A 15,233-nucleotide genomic window follows, 5' to 3' on the forward strand; every position below is an offset into this window, starting at 1 on the left:
GGGGGGGGGGTGAGCTACAGAGTGCAGTTGTTGAAGAACATAGGGGTGGGGTGATAGTGTGTGTTGGGCCGGGGTCACTAGGGAAGCATTTGGTGAAGTGTGTGTGTGCAGGCCGATTGAGGTCAATTTAGCTCAAAAGACATAGCTTACAGGATTGTGGAGGCCAGCAAGCCCCAAATTGATGAGTCGGGCATCCTTTTGGAGACTCCTCCTGATTTGGGTAGTTGTAGGAGCAGACTAACCTACAATCTGCAGGTCACCCAGCAGCTTGTTGAAGCACAGGGCTATGGATAGAAGCTGACTCCTCCCAGCGTGGGTAGGTCAAAGGACTGGCTGCTAGTGCAAGGCTCAAGAACCATAGAGACGACAGAGAAAAGGGAGAGCCTTGGCAGAGCCTTTCCTGACTTACGACATACATAGGCCTGTTAGGGGAGGGGGCCACTCTTGAAGGTTGCTGTCAATACACCAGCCCTTCTTAAATACTGCATTCATTTTCTTTTTTCTTCAAGATTATTGCTTTTGTTCTGGAAGGGAAAAAATCCAAAGTTGTTCGACGGCCAAAGGCCGGTGACTACCAGCGTTTGGATCAGAAGGTAAGGGAGGAGCAGTCGGGTCCCCAGGAGGAGGGGTGTGTCCTGTCAGGTGGGTCCGGTGGTGGGCTTGCATCTGGCGAAGCAGCAGCAGCAGCAGTAGGAGAGAACTGGGGAGAAAAGCTGCTGCCATTTCCCTGACCCTTTTCAGACCCCAAAGTACACGGGTGAATATACTTACTACAGTGTCAGAGTTAAAAGCACCCTCTTTAGGGCATACGGAAACTGAGGCCCCAAATCTTCAGTTGCCACTACATGTTGGTATCATGACCAACAAAGCAAAAGTGGAATGGACTCAAATTTGGAAAGTGTGGGTACACTAGAACAGGAAAAATGGTAGGTAGCTGTCCTGCGGTAGATGTCATCCCCCTCTTGGACAAAAAGGGCAGTGTGCGTGTTGCATAGCAACCATGGCTCATGGCTGGCAGAGTCAGAAATCGCAGTCCCCCATTCAAGGGCTCCGGCAACCATGTTGCTTTGGAATGCATGTCACTCCCCACAGTTCTGCCAATAATCCAGTCCACATGCACACAGCAGGCTCCTGAAAGGGTTCACTGCGCTTCTCTACATGTCTCGTTGCAGAGCGTCGACACCTTACTTCCATTCAGTTACTCTTCACTCATGTTAAGAGTTGGGTGGTTCTGATGCTGTATCACGGAACTGAACCGGTTCTTTTTGTACTGTACCAGTGGGTCACACATGTTACTGAGCAATCTGGGCCACTAGGTCTGGGTGGTGCCTACATGGCTACGTTCCTATGATCACAAAGGCTGCTGACACCACTCTTCAGCAGCGAAGTCCTCCAGCTCCCCCCATGAGCCCTGTCACGCAGACGCTGAGTCCCCAGACCTGAGTGCAGCGGCCCATGGGCTGCCCGAAAGAAAAGCCCTCCTCCCCCCGCCCCCACAGCAGCAGGAGCTGAGGGGGTGCTCTTCACAGGCTCCCTGTGACAGCAAGGACAGTAGACTCCCACAGGGTGTGACAGCACGCTTCTTGCTCATTCTCCTTAGCCACCTCGAGGCCATTGGCAAAGAGCGGTCAGGCCAATTAATTGCGATTTCCCATGAGCCACGATCCTAAACTTCTTAACCAAGAAACTGAACCCATGAGGGGCTTTTTTTTTTTTTTGCTTCATAAGCTGCCTCCACGGCTTCTTCAAACTGGCTTTACAAATAATTGCACGTGTTTTTATTTTTATTGATTGCTTTTTGGTGGCAGATCAGTCTCAGTTCTGAATCTCGCCCCTCAGCTACAACATTTATAAGATCAATTTCCCACCCACCGCCAAAACCAGAGTAGTGGATAGAGTCCGATCCTCTGGAAAGATGACGTTACTGATGGACTGTGTCACTCTTGTTTCAGATTTGATTTATTTACCCCTCAAGAGCCTTGTCCTCCCTGCTGATTTGGGTGTGAAATCAAGAGAAATGAAGAGTGAAGTCTTGGGACCTGAAAGACACTCTCTCCTGGGATGTGGTGGCAAGCCTGGGCTGGCGGAGCCAGGGAATTGCTTGTGTTTTTCTGCACCTGCACTTTGGCGATGTACTTGTGTGTTCTCTCTATTTATCGTTTGCGCTCTGAGTGTGACGGGAGGGGATGTGGGTGGGAACGCAGCTACGACCAAAGGGAGTGGAACCTGAGCCCCAGCCTTGGCCAGGGAGGAGAGTCACCCCTTACCAGCTAGCATTGCACTGTGCTGTGTCCCTTTGCAGGCCTGGGGTAGCCTCTGCCGCTCCAGTGACTCAGGCCCCTTGTTTGGGGGGCTGCCTTTCAAGAGTTGTAGACGGTGGGGAGGGAGCATGGCAGGCAAGGGCGTATTTGAACGCAGCATTCTCTTTAGCGACTCTTGCAGCAAACCCACACCGCATGTTGGAAAAGTGCATTATTGCCTGCCCGCCCACCCTGTGTAGCCTAAGTTCTTCACATTTTCCTGCTGTTTTAATAAAATTTTAGATCAAATGAATCAACTTAAATATAAAAATGAACTTGGGGTTTCTGAGCATAAAGCCCTAAAACCTGTTCCTATTGCCAGTTTTTATTATATGACTGATAGTTGAAACAGCGGGATCTTCTTCCATGCCGGAAGTTGAGGACAGGTTTGTGCTTTGTGCAAGAAAGCCGTCTGGCGGGGATGGGGCCTTTGTGCGTGGTTTTCAAAGGGCTGTTAGGAAAGAGCTTTCCCACGACTCCATTTGCCTCACCTAAAACGAACCGAGGGGCTTCTATTTAGAAAGGAGCTGGGCTGTTTCACCCTGCCATCAGGTGGGGGTGGGGGTCTTAGCTGAGGGGAAGTGCTAAGGGGTCATCACTGGAAGCCCTCCTTCCAGCTCATGGCAGGAGACGTTTGGGTCTAAGAAACTCAGTCGGCTTCTCCTGGCATACTGAGGGTAGTATCTTGGATCAAGTTGTTTGAGGTTTTATGTAAAACAGCTCTAGCCTTGCTCCACTCTTCGGCCCGAGGAAAAACAAATAGGATCGCAAAGAACATGGGAAGGAAGGGGAAGCCATGAACTGGGGTGGAGGAAGTCAGGCTGAAGAAAGTTCCGGCCATCCTATTTGTCATACGAGGGAGGGCTCAAAAAGTGGTGGTAAAATTCCATTATCTTTTCATTCCTTTTTCATGGAGTTTTTGAAGCCCCCTTGTGTTAGTTCCAACTTTGCTTAAGATGGCCCAAGGCCCTGAGTTCAAGGTTCGTTCTTGGACGGGTAAGCTCTTGTATGCAGGTGGAGGAGGGAGGGAGGGCTGCTCCTCTCAGCCCAACACCCTCAGAGCATGGGAAGATTGACCCCATGCAGAAGAATCTTCCAGGGTCTTCACGCCTGCCTCTCCTCACCCCTTCCACCCTTCACACAGGCCCGCATCCCCAGCCCGTCCCCTCTTCTCCAACCCATCCTTCCTTCTACTGTTTCATCTCCCTAGTAATTCTCAGCATCTTTGAAACTCTTTGGTTCCTGTCTTTGTGCGTACGATGTTTCTCCAAAGGTTATCAGGTCACCAAAGCCATCTTTCCATTTTCCCCTCTTGCTTCCCCCTCCCGACACCTCAGCCCATTGCACTTCCCACTTGGACTTTTTTCCCAAAGAGCCACCACTTTCATTGGTTCCAGCCACCCGCACAGGTGCTTAAGGAGACAAGAGCGAGCTTTCTAAAAAGCTGGCAGTGGTCTGAAGCTTGTGTGTGAACCTTTCACTGCTTGGAGAAGCAGTTTAGTCAGGAGCCTGTACTTTGGCCTCTCTGTTGGCCTTTCTCTGCTGGACAACCATTTGTCTCTGCTCCACCCCAATTCGTAGCCTGCTTCATTTTTATAGGTAACTTGTTACCCTGAATGATGCCGCTAGTCTCACCGTTTGAACACAGGAGAGGATGCCACATGTCATACCTGGTGATTCTGCCAGGCCACTCTGAAAACTGGCTGGGAAGGGTGACTTGGACTTTGAAGAGACTTCCAGATCTAACTGATCTACAACAGCTAAGGCTGGATTTCACCTCAGCGAGTTGCACAGGTCAGATGTGAAGCACCTACAGAATCCCACTTTAGAAACCCTCAAGATGTAGGAGTGGGGGCCCTAGGGTGCTTCAAAGGACTGCAACCCAGCCAGTGCACGTTGCCATAGGTCTGAGTCCTAAGTCTGCCTTGTTAAATAAATGATCCATTGAAATCGTTTCCATTCTTTTCTGTACTCACAGTCGACGCCACTGTTTTACATGTTCAGCTTTTGAATAACTTGGTTACAACTACTTAATTGTATGTTTTAAACGCATATTTGGTGTACTGATGAGTATTTTCCAGTATGTAATGTTGAACTAGCTTCTGTGAAAGCCTCCTCAATGTAGTTTTGTACCACTGAAGAGCAAACAGCAATTTTCAAATGTTAATGCGATAAATCATTAACTTTATTAGCAGTACATTAAAGTTTAGTAAAATGAGATCTTTGGTGCTTCAGTTTAAGAGATTTTTTTTTTTTTAACTTAAGCCTTCATTTCCTGCCTCTCCATCCCGCCAAGCCCAGGTCTCCAAGGCAGTGGGGCTGGCCGTCCCAGCACTATTAGCTCTGTCACCTGCTGCGAGCACCCTTGGCCTGGAAACCCTTTCAATCTGCTCCTCCCCCAGTGAAGGCATCTGCCCAGCCCTGCGCCCACTCGTAGCTTCCTTCCCCAATACTTTGGAGGATAAACCCTGAGGCTCGGGCTGGCACCAGTGGCCACCTCCATCAAAAAGACCAGTGGAGGACTTGACTGCAGGTTCTAGCATTCGCCTTAAGTTTTACTGTTGGAAGCACATACCTGCTGTGGGCATTTCCTGGGCCTGAGAGTGTCAAGGGTCAGTAAAACAACACAGTGCCAAAGCCATGCCCAGGACTTTAAAACCTAACACCAGCCCTCCTGCTAGAGTGAATTTCAACTCACAGCAACCCCACAGAGGGGTTCTGAAGCTGTAAATCTTTAATGAGTTAGAGCAGAAAGCCTCATCTTTATCACTTGGAGCAGCTGGTGGGTTTGAACCTCAGACCTTATGGTTAGCAGTCTTAACGCTCACCCTGATAGCATCGGCTGGTGCTTTTCTACAGAGCAGTGTGGAAGTCCTGCAGCCCAGTCAGACCTGGACCTGCTGCCTGAGGCAGCATTTCAGGAGCACCCACCACCAGAGTGAGGCACGGGCATCAGTGTGGCCCGTGCTGTCAGCAGGGGGAGTAAGCAACTAACTATTGAAGTGACACCAAATGATCTGCCCCAGCAAAACTCACCTTTCCCAACCTGTAACCTGCACTCGGTCAGGGTGTTGGAACTCTGTTCAGAAATCAGACATGTGCTTTAAATCATAGACACGGAGCTACTGCGGGGCAATGGGGCCAGGAATGTGTCCCGGCCGGGGGGCCAGGCCCTCTGCCTCGGCCCAAGGGAAACTACTGGCTCTTCCTCTGGGCCTGGACCCTCGAGCCGAGCTTCTGCAGGTCTGCATACACATTGCGCTTCAGGATGGCGCAGCTGCACAGCACGGCGCCCTGCAGGGCCCCCATCAGCCCACAGGTGAAGATGTCCTGACCTGTGAGGCAAGAGTAGAGCCTGTCAGCACCCGATGAAACCCAGAGGGCCGGACCAGGGCGCCCAGCTCCAAGCAGGAGCACGGGCGGGGTGGGGGTGGGGAACGGGACAGGAATAGTGAGTTCTAAGTGGGGCAGTCAGTGTACCTGTCAGGTAGAGGTTGGGGATGGGGCTTTGAGCCCTCAGGGAGGCCATCGTGTGAGGGTGCAGGCGGCCCAGGTCGTGGTCGGCCCCATAGCAGGCCCCTTGGGGAGCGGCCAGATAGAACTGATTGGTCAGCGGGGATCCTCCTTCCACACTGTCCACCTGCGGAGCGAGATGGGCAGGTGCGGGGAACTCCCACTTCAGCTCCTGGACCATCGGCTTCCCGGGGCTGTCACTGAGGGCCTTCTTCAGGGGAGGGCAGAAACGGCAGACCCAGGTCTCTGACCCTCCCCCCTACCAGGCACTCTTATCTATCTCCTTACCTTCCCCTCCAGCTGGGGGAACAGCTTCAAGACGCTGGCCATAGCGGCTTCCACAAAGGAGTGCTTGAGGGTCTCATAGCCGCTGCTGCGTTTGTCCGGGGACTCCCCCTGCCACTCCTCAAACCACTTGTAGGCGGCAGGGAACAGCACGATCATGGTGGAGCGGTCTGGGGGTACAAAGCCCGTCACCACTGCTGCCCTGGCCTGCCTGGCCCCTCAGCCCTTCGCCAGGACCCCCTTGCCCCACCTGGGTGGCGGGCCTCCCATGTCGGGTCCTTGGTGGATGGGGAAGCAATGAAGAATAAGGGGATGTGCTCCGCTGCCTTGTCCCTGGGCTTGGAGTAGTAGAGGTGCATCCTGTGGGGAGACGAGGAGCTGCCCGCCCATGTCTTCACGGCTCCCCACAGGGGCTCCCCACCGTGGGGGGACCATGCAGCCCAAAGGAAAACGCCCTTTGGAGAGTCAGTGCCTGCCCGCTTACCCCACCCTACTTCCCGGAGGCAGTGGGCAGCGTGGGCCTGCGCGCGCACACACAGCCTTACGCCTTGTCCATGTCGGTGTCAAAGTAAACATAGTAGTTGGTGGAGTTGAGCGCCAGCTCCTGCTGGGAGCCTCGCAGGCAGATGAAAACGGAGAACACGCCCAGGCTGGGCTGCACCATGGACAGCTGCTGCTGCACACCTGTCAAAGGGCGGGGCTGTGACCTGCAGCCGCTCACCTGTGCCTTCCTCCCCGACCTGGTAGGCCGCTCGGGTGCAACCGGTGAAGGGCACGGCCCCAGACTCCTAGCCCCCTACCTCTGCTCTAATCACCTAGGCCAGAGGCACTCAGGCCGGCCGGCACCTCCGACGGCCAGCTCAGCCCCATGCAGGCGGTGGGGCAGGCAGGCCAGACCCAGGCAACGGGGCCTCCCTACTTCTCGGCAGCAGGCAATCCCAAACCAGCGTGCTGCAAACTGACACCCCAAAGTCTGTCTTTGTCCCTATTCCAAAGACCATCCAGGAGCCTGCTTGTGGGAGACATCACAAGACGGCTGCCCCCCAGTCCTGACAAAAATGTTCCAAACCCTCTGCTAGGCCCTGGGGGGCCCCCAGAGAAAAGGACCATCTGTCTGGTCTTCCAGGAGAGACCTTCCTGAACTCGGATGGCCATCCACGGGAGACTCCAGAGAGCCTCGTGAGCGCTCCGTTCCGGGGAAGGTGCCTGTAACCCCACACCAGAAATGGGTTTGAGAGGAAGGGACATGACTATCGGACAAGGCATGCAGCCAGGGGCGCAGCCTGAGAGGGAAGGAAGGGGAACCGGGTTCCCTGCTTCTCCCCTCCGATCCCCACGTAGCGCCTGAGGCCAGATGCATCGCGGCCTGGATCCTGGGCAGCAGAGCTTGGCCCATCTATGCTGGTGCCGGTGCAGTGCCACAGAAGCACGTTCCCACCAGGCCCAGCAGCCGGCGACAGGTTGCATGAGCAGAACCCTGGCTCTCTGAGGCCTCCACAGACAGCAGGGCTAGGAGCCCCAGAGCCGCCTCCTCCAACTACCCCCAGTGGTCCCCACGGCTCAGCATTGATCACTCTAGTCCCCCAAATTCCCCTACTTGACCACCCCACGTCCACCCTCAACCCCAACTGGTTCTGCCTCTTTAGAGGATCCCGGTCGCTGGTTCCCATCCCTTAGAGCAGCAGTTCTCAAACTGGGGGTCGCGACCCCTTTGGGGGTTAAATGACCCTTTCACAGAGGTCGCCCGATTCATAACAGTAGCAAACTTACAGTTATGAAGTAGCAATGAAAATAATTTTCTGGTTGGGGGATCACCACAACATGAACTATATATTTTTTGTTTGTTTTGAGGAACCGTATTAAAGGGTTGCGGCATTAGGAAAGTTGAAAACCACTGCCTTTGAGGGAGCTGGACCTGGAAGAAGCCCGGGAAATAGGAAGTCTCCCAGCACCTGAGAGCTCAGTGGTGCAGCCCATCTCTGGCACTCCCCAAAACGCCCGCACATCTGACTCCTACCCGAGCGGGCCAGGTAGCCCTTCAGCCGGTGTGGGCTGGCGCTGTTAGAGTGTTTTCAGGGCAAAAATACGTAAGCGCCTGAACACTGACTAACTGGACAGTGAGGGGAGGTCACGCAGAGCTGGCACGTGGAGCACAGCTGCCTGAGGGAGGCGGGCCGTGGGACCCACCGTGTCAGGGTGCAGGGGTCCTGGGCAGAGGGTAAGGGGTGACAGCAGGAGGCAAGCAGAACCAAAGGCCAAGCAGACAGGTCGTCCCACACCTGTGACTCAGTGCACTCTGCCCCACCCGACCCCGCTCACCCAGTTGTACAGCAAGAGGCCTCGGCTGGCAGCGGATGCTAGCAGGCCCAGCTCAGTGAGGCAAAGGTACCCGGAGGCTGGTCTTCTGGGCCACCCAGCCCACAGCCATTACAACAGCCATGCCACCCGGCCCAGGAGGAACTCGAAGGCCCTGCTCTTCTACCAAGCCCTAACCTGCCCACTTCCCCCAGCTCCTCTGGGAGCTGCCACCGGCACGCCTGCCCTCTGCCTTGTTCCACTGAAGGTTCTGCTCTTGACCAGCTGGCCTGGTGCTCCTGACTCTTAGTGCCCACCCTAGCCAAAGGAGCTCACCTGCAGTATCGGCCCCCTCCTCGCCAGTCGGCCTTTCCTCTCGTCTCCCCAGGAGTTACAAGAGGTGCCCCAGGGCCTTCACTCGGTAACCTGTTAGCTAACTAACCTTGGCTCTGCCACGTGGTTGCCTGCTCTCCTGGCCCTTCTGGTGAGACCTTTGCTCTGAAGCCGCACACTCAGCCTGCTGCGTGGGGTACACAGAGCCTCGCTCTCGGGTCAGGCTGGGTGGCCTCAGGACCTTCCTTCACCTTTAGAGGTTTCTATTTCCTCAGGAGCCCTGGGGATGTAAGGGTTATGTTGGGCGGCTAACTGCAAGGTCCGCAGTTTGAAACCACCAGCTGCTCTGAGGGGCTTTCTACTCCCATAGAGTACTACGGTCTCGGGCACTCACAAGGGCAGTTCTGCCCTGTCCTATGGAGCCGCAGGGAGGCGCCCTCGCCTCAATGGCAGGGTGCTGGGCTTTGGGGGTTTTTATTTCCCCAACCATCAACATTAGGGTGATCTCTCTGTCTGGAAACTGTGAGGATCAAATGCAAGGACAGAGGCCAGGCCTCTCAGATTTATCCATGGTGCACGGAGGTAAGGTGTCTCCCCCAAATAGGAGGGGGCTTCAAAACAGTTCGTGGGAAAATTCCGTCTGTCCACCAACTGCATCCCTGTGTGTGTCAACCTGGCTGGGCCAAGATTCTGACCCTGATGTCATTCTCCTGTGTGTTATAAAGCAACACCTCTCCATGAGGATTTGTGCATGAGGCAGATCTGATGACGACTGTGAATATTAGCTACAGGATTGGCTGCATCTTCAGTCAACCTTTTTGGCGGTAGCAAGAGACTAAAGAAGCAAGCAGAGATCAGGAGACCGCTGTCACGAAGGAAAATGAGCCAAGCGCGTTTCTTTGGAGCCAGCTCCCTGCTCTGAGAACCTCCTGGCCCCGGGGAGGAGTGATGACAATACACATGGGAGACCTTCAACACTGGGCCCACAGGTGCTGAAAGGAGACCGGGACCTTCCTGCTACCCTGGGAGCCAATCCAGAGCGAGCCTCCCTGTAACAGCAGGAGCCCTGAATCCAGTCACCCAGCCTCCTAAACTGTGAGTTACCACCACCCACGAGGGCACTGACGTTAGAGCAGCACTCAGTAACCAGACAGGTGGCATAACCATAAACACGCCCACCTCCCCTGCACACACCCAGGCTTTGATTTTATACTCGGCCCTCAGAGATGACCGCACCGAGGCTTATTCCTGCCTGGGTCCAGATTTCAAACGCGCCGCTGACGGTATAGAAGAACGACAGAGGAGCTAGGTCCTGAGAGCAGCAGAAAACGCTATCCTTGGCTCCCAAATAAGGCATACCACCCCTCTGTCTGTCCTGTCTTCTCCATCGGCCTCGGCTTCCCTCCCGATTCACTCGGCGCAATCCCTCCTCCCCGAAACCAGGGAACGATGAAGGAAAGGGGTGGAACTCACACCACAAGCTCAAGGAAAACCCAGAAATGTTCCCTGGGGACTCACCATTACGCTTAGAAAGGTGCTCTAAGATCTAGAGAAACTGGAAACAGGCCCCTTGAAATGGAGGCTTAAAGAGGAGAAAAAATGGTGGCAGAGGTTACAAGGGGAGCAGGGATAGAGATGCTGAGAATAATATGAGGAATGCTGGGAGGATGAGACAGAAAGAAACTTGCCCCTGCCCCGCTCCCCCTCTCCACCCCCCAGCACGGGCTCGCTGCGAGCGGCTGCCTGAGAGACAGCATTCGCACTGTCTCTGCTTAGGATGGTCAGAGGGCAGCTGGTTTAGGTAGCCAAGGGAGAGACAGGCAGCATGAGGCGGGCTGAGCAAGCGGAGTCTGGAAGCAGAACTGCTGAGGCAGTGGAGAGGGTGATGCAGAGCCGGCGCTCACCTGGCAGGCCGCGGGCCTGCTCCGGCAGTAAGTGCTGGTAGGTATTGAAGAGCCCCGCGCTGGAGATCACGACGGGGCAGTAGATGTTCACCAGCTCTTGGCCCTTCTTCACGCTGACACCTACAGACACGGCAGGTGGGTGAGGCTGTCTGGCTGACTCCACTCCTGCCCGGGCTGCCTCCTCCCAGAGTTCAGCCCTAGTGGGCTTTAACTCTCTGTGCAGCTTACAGGACTGGCCCGAGTTAGGGCAAGGGGGTTCTGGGCCCTCTCCGCCTTTTACAGGGTGAGGGCAGGGCATGCTCCTGGCCTCCATTCTGACCTGTGGAATGTCCACATTACTCATTTTTTTCCATCCATCCCGAGTCAACATTTATTGAACCCCTAGTGGTACGGTGGTTAAGGAGTTGGGCGGCGATTTGCAAGGTCAGCAGTTCAGAACCACCAACTGTTCCTTGGGAGAAAGAGGAGGACTTCTACTCTTATAACAGTTTCGGTCTTGGAAACTCAAAGCAGGAGTTCGACTCTGTCTTATAAGGTCACTATAGGCCAGCACGGAGTCGATGGCGATGGGGTTTCTGGTGTGGTTAAGTGGTGAGTGGTGCAAATGGTTTGTGTGCAACTACTAACCTGAAGGTTGGTGGTTTGAACGCACCCCATGGTGCTATGGGAGAACTGTTTCTCTAAAGATTAAACCAAGAAATGTCTGCAGTAGCTCTGCCCTGTACGACTTGGGGTCGCCACGAGTCAGAATTGACAGGATGGCAAAGGGTTTGGTTATGTGGGGAGACCTATGGACAGAAAGATCCAGGAAGACCTAGTGCCCACATCCAAGATACTACCGAATTCCTGCATAATGTCACTATTGTTGAATAAACTGCTACTCTGTGAGGAAGGGTCCCTGGTGGCACAATGGCTTACGCGATAGGCTGCCAAGCTCACGGTCAATGGTTCAAGCCCACCAGCAGCTGCACAAGATAAAGATGGGGCTATCTGGACCTATACCAAGCTAGTCTCAGAGACCCTGAAGGAGCAGCTCTACCCTGCAAGGTTCCGTGGGTCAGAGTCAACGCCATGGCAGTTGGGTCGGGAGTTTGGTTTTGTTTTAGTCACACGGACCAAGAATCCTTCCTTCTCCCTTTGAACCTCAAGACCTACTATTCCCTTAGCAGATTTCAGCTTCTAACGCCTCACGATGAGCTGAGCCCTATACCTTCAGGCCTCCAGGGCCTTTTCTTCTCTGCGCCCAGTCTCGCCGCCGCCCCCCCCCCCAGCCCTGGCAGCCCGAGGCCCGGGCAGGCTCTCACCACAGGCCTTCCCGGCGGAATCCAGCAACACACTCTGCACGGAGGCCCTTGTGAGCACAGCCCCTCCGGCCCGCTGGATCACGGGGATGGTGTGGAAGGCAATTTCGCTGGAGCCTCCTCGGGGGTAGAAAGCCCCTTTCTGGTAGTGGTCGACCACCAGTGCATGCATGGCAAAGGTGGTGTGGCTGGGGGTCACGCCTACAGGAGGAAGGGGTGACAAGGTGAGAGTGCCCCACAGAAGCCGGTTAGGCACACCGGCCGAGGCCACACTAGGATCCCAGGGTTCCCCGGAACCCAGGACAGTCAGTGGCCTGTGTCCATCCAAATAAAGGGTATTTTACATCTCTCTGGTCTGGCAGGAAAGCCCGCCCTGCAAACCGCCAGGCGGCCAAGCTCAGTGGGGACGGAGCTGGTGGTACAGAAACCTCATCTGGGTAGTGCAGGAGGGGAATTTCTACCAGGGCGAGCACGCTTCTCACCCACCAGCCCCAATGGGCTGGGGTTTTTCAATGGCACCATTTCAGTCAGTCAAGCAGGTTTGGGAAGAAAGTCTGACCAGGAGGCAGGAGAGCGGCACCCTCCTCCAGGAGCCGCCCCAAGCCTGCGCCTTACATACCGTAGGTGGGGAAGATGTAGCTGAGCACAGCCCGGAGCTCAGGGGAGGCCGGCAGCTGCCGCAGGACCTCAGACAAGCTCTGGGTGGACGCCCGCAAGAACGGCGAGAACCATGTCAGCAGGCCACCCTTGCAAAGGAGCCGAGCCACAGGCAGCGGGAGGAGCTTCAGGAAGATGGCGTGGATGGCTCCCCTGGAGACCACCTGGGAAAGCAAGCAAGCAAGCACTGAGTAGCAGGCAGCACCTCGGGGACCCCGGGGCAGCATCACCACGCCCAGCAACATGCCCCGTTCGTTCATTGACACAGTGAGCCACAGACACTTTATCTGCATGCGCGGTCCGGAGTCCGTGGGCCGGCCCCTGCAGAGCACAGCAGGCACGGAGCTGGCTGCAGCCCAGGCTCCGGTAAGATAGATCAAACCAGATTGTTGATTGACAGCTTGCCCGGGACTCTCAATCAACCAGGACAAAAGCAGCAAACCCTCTGGGGGAGAAAACATTGGGTCAAAGGTCACACCTTCTTGGGCGCAGGTGTGGGGAACAAAAGGATTTCTCTTAAGTTGTCTCCCCAAAATATATGCCAGATTTAGCTTGAAAATAATTGTTCACTAGGCAGCGAAAGTAGGTCAGAGGTTATTCTCCCTAACATCGACCATCAAGAATGGATTGGGAGTCATTCTCACTGAGAGGTATCAGCTGTCTAGATCAAGCAGACACCACTGCTTATCCCACAACAAATAGGGCCCATTCCTTTCTGTTATTGTTCCCTCAAAACAGTGCCCATAGGCAAGCCCGGGACCACTCTAAGATGACTAAGCTTAGGTTACTATCTTGCCACACATGACCCCCTATTCCCTCCTCTTACTATTGCACGTTCACCCCTAGGTCATCCCCCTCCTATTGCTTGTATTGCCTATGTTACAACCCCTCTCTATGACGTAGGTTGTTATCTGCTATCAGGGGGCTTGCATGCCTCCCAGGATAGTAATTGCCTGCTTTATTGTATGAGACACCAGAATGATCAAACCTGTTCAAGGATGAATTGTACTGCCCTTCTCTGTGACGCATGATGCTGTGATGTATCCCCCTAAAGTAATATGATGCATGGTTAGCAATAAATAAGGAGGCTCCCTGGTTCTCAGGAGGGTGGCTGGAGAAGGTGACTAAGGAGGACGAAGCAGCGGATTCTTCTCTGGCGGCTAAGCCCCCTCCATGAGGACCATCAAGCCGGGCTGAGGTGAGCTATGCTACCATGAATTGCGTCTGACTCCATTACTTGACTCCATCCTTTAACTCTCATGCTCTCTATGACTTTACTATAATCTCTACTTATTATCGCTGTACAATTGCGCCTACCGAACCTGTGATGTTTTGTGGGGTTCCCTCTTTCTTATAACCCCATATGCAGGGGGAAATATTTCAGCCCCAAACCCAACCCCAAATTCCCTGCCGTGGAGTCACAGCCAGAGGACAGGGTGGGACCACCCGCCCTGCGTGTTTCCGAGAGTCTGTTTATGGAATAGAAAGCCCCGTCTTTCTCCCTTGGAGTGGCTGGTGGTTCAGAACTGCTGACCTTGGGAGTCACAGCCCAACACACAACCATTAGGCCACCAGGGTTCCCTAAATCCTGCCGATTTGGGATGTTTATAAAACTCTGTACTCTCGGACTTTTCTCCTCTACACTCAAGAGTCCCCTTCCTCGTAGGAGACATTGCTTTCCTGCTGTGGCAAATACAGAAGCCTTCAAAAAGTTCGTGGAAAAATCCCATTATTCTGTAATTCCATTTTCCCCCCACAAACTCCTTTTAAACACAGATTTCACAGACCAAACAAGTCAATTCTATATTAAAGGGGGCGGGGGGGAGTATAAGCGTTACCACTACCAACTGTAGGCACATCTTCTTCATTCTGGCACCTGTTAAGATCAGCCCCCTAGGATCCACCTGCCCGACCTCTGTCATGGCCCAGAGCCCAGTGACCGTCTCTACAGGTTGACCTCTCCCACAAAAGCCTGGAGCCCCCTTGTAGACGTGCTAACAAAGCATTTGTCATCTCACCCAGCTTCACGCAGACAGCTCAGTGACATTAATTTCTGTCAGCCATCACCCTATTCCCAAAGTTCCCTGCTCCCTCCCTTAACAGAAATGGTCTGCCTTCCCTGGTTGCCACCACTAATCACCTGTGGTCTCTCTCCATACTTGCCTGTTGTAGACATCTCACGAAGGCGGCGTCATACACTTTCTTGCAACTGACTTATTACTTAACTCAGCAGTAGCATCTGCCTTCCTGCTTGTCACTCTATTTGAGATATACACCTGGGAGTGGGATGATCAGCTCATATGATAATTCTATGTTCAACCTCTTGAAGGCCTGCTGAACTGTTTTCCGCAAGGCTGACCGTTATACAGCCCCCACCCCCACCCCCAGCCACCGCTCGCAGCAGTGAGGATTCCGGTCTCTCCACATTCTCGCCAACACTTGCTGCTTCCCACTGAAAAACAAACAAACAGCCATCCCCGTGAGCGAGAGTGGGAAGGGCTATCTCACTGGTTTTGACCATCAGTCAGTCCATCATGATTGATGACATGAGGCATTTTTCCATCTCCTGGTTGGCCATGTGTATTTTTTTCTTTAGAGCAGCGGTTCTCAACCTGTGGGTCGCAACCCCTTTGGGGGTCGAACAA

General features: G+C 54.2%; 2 protein-coding genes across 2 annotated transcripts in view; one reads left to right on the forward strand and one right to left on the reverse strand.

The window, feature by feature from the left end:
* Positions 1 to 4,520, forward strand: part of TGOLN2 (trans-golgi network protein 2) — a 7,015-nt gene extending 2,495 nt beyond the window's left edge. The window contains exons 4-5 of the mRNA XM_045283866.1: positions 510 to 593; positions 1,953 to 4,520. Coding sequence (XP_045139801.1) covers positions 510 to 593; positions 1,953 to 1,958 — 90 coding nt within the window. The 3' untranslated portion in view covers positions 1,959 to 4,520. The remainder of the gene's footprint in view (positions 1 to 509; positions 594 to 1,952) is intronic.
* The window catches only part of RETSAT (retinol saturase), a 15,794-nt gene continuing 5,028 nt past the window's right edge, over positions 4,468 to 15,233 (reverse strand). Inside the window, exons 4-11 of the mRNA XM_004713872.2 lie at positions 12,551 to 12,752; positions 11,935 to 12,132; positions 10,631 to 10,750; positions 6,644 to 6,782; positions 6,349 to 6,458; positions 6,102 to 6,268; positions 5,781 to 5,940; positions 4,468 to 5,635 (exon numbers count right to left, since the gene is read on the reverse strand). Coding sequence (XP_004713929.1) covers positions 5,496 to 5,635; positions 5,781 to 5,940; positions 6,102 to 6,268; positions 6,349 to 6,458; positions 6,644 to 6,782; positions 10,631 to 10,750; positions 11,935 to 12,132; positions 12,551 to 12,752 — 1,236 coding nt within the window. The 3' untranslated portion in view covers positions 4,468 to 5,495. The remainder of the gene's footprint in view (positions 5,636 to 5,780; positions 5,941 to 6,101; positions 6,269 to 6,348; positions 6,459 to 6,643; positions 6,783 to 10,630; positions 10,751 to 11,934; positions 12,133 to 12,550; positions 12,753 to 15,233) is intronic.

The sequence above is a fragment of the Echinops telfairi genome, unplaced genomic scaffold, assembly GCF_000313985.2.
Source record: "Echinops telfairi isolate 266 unplaced genomic scaffold, ASM31398v2 ScPeMD7_7467;HRSCAF=8505_1, whole genome shotgun sequence".
Classification (NCBI taxonomy): domain Eukaryota; kingdom Metazoa; phylum Chordata; class Mammalia; order Afrosoricida; family Tenrecidae; genus Echinops; species Echinops telfairi.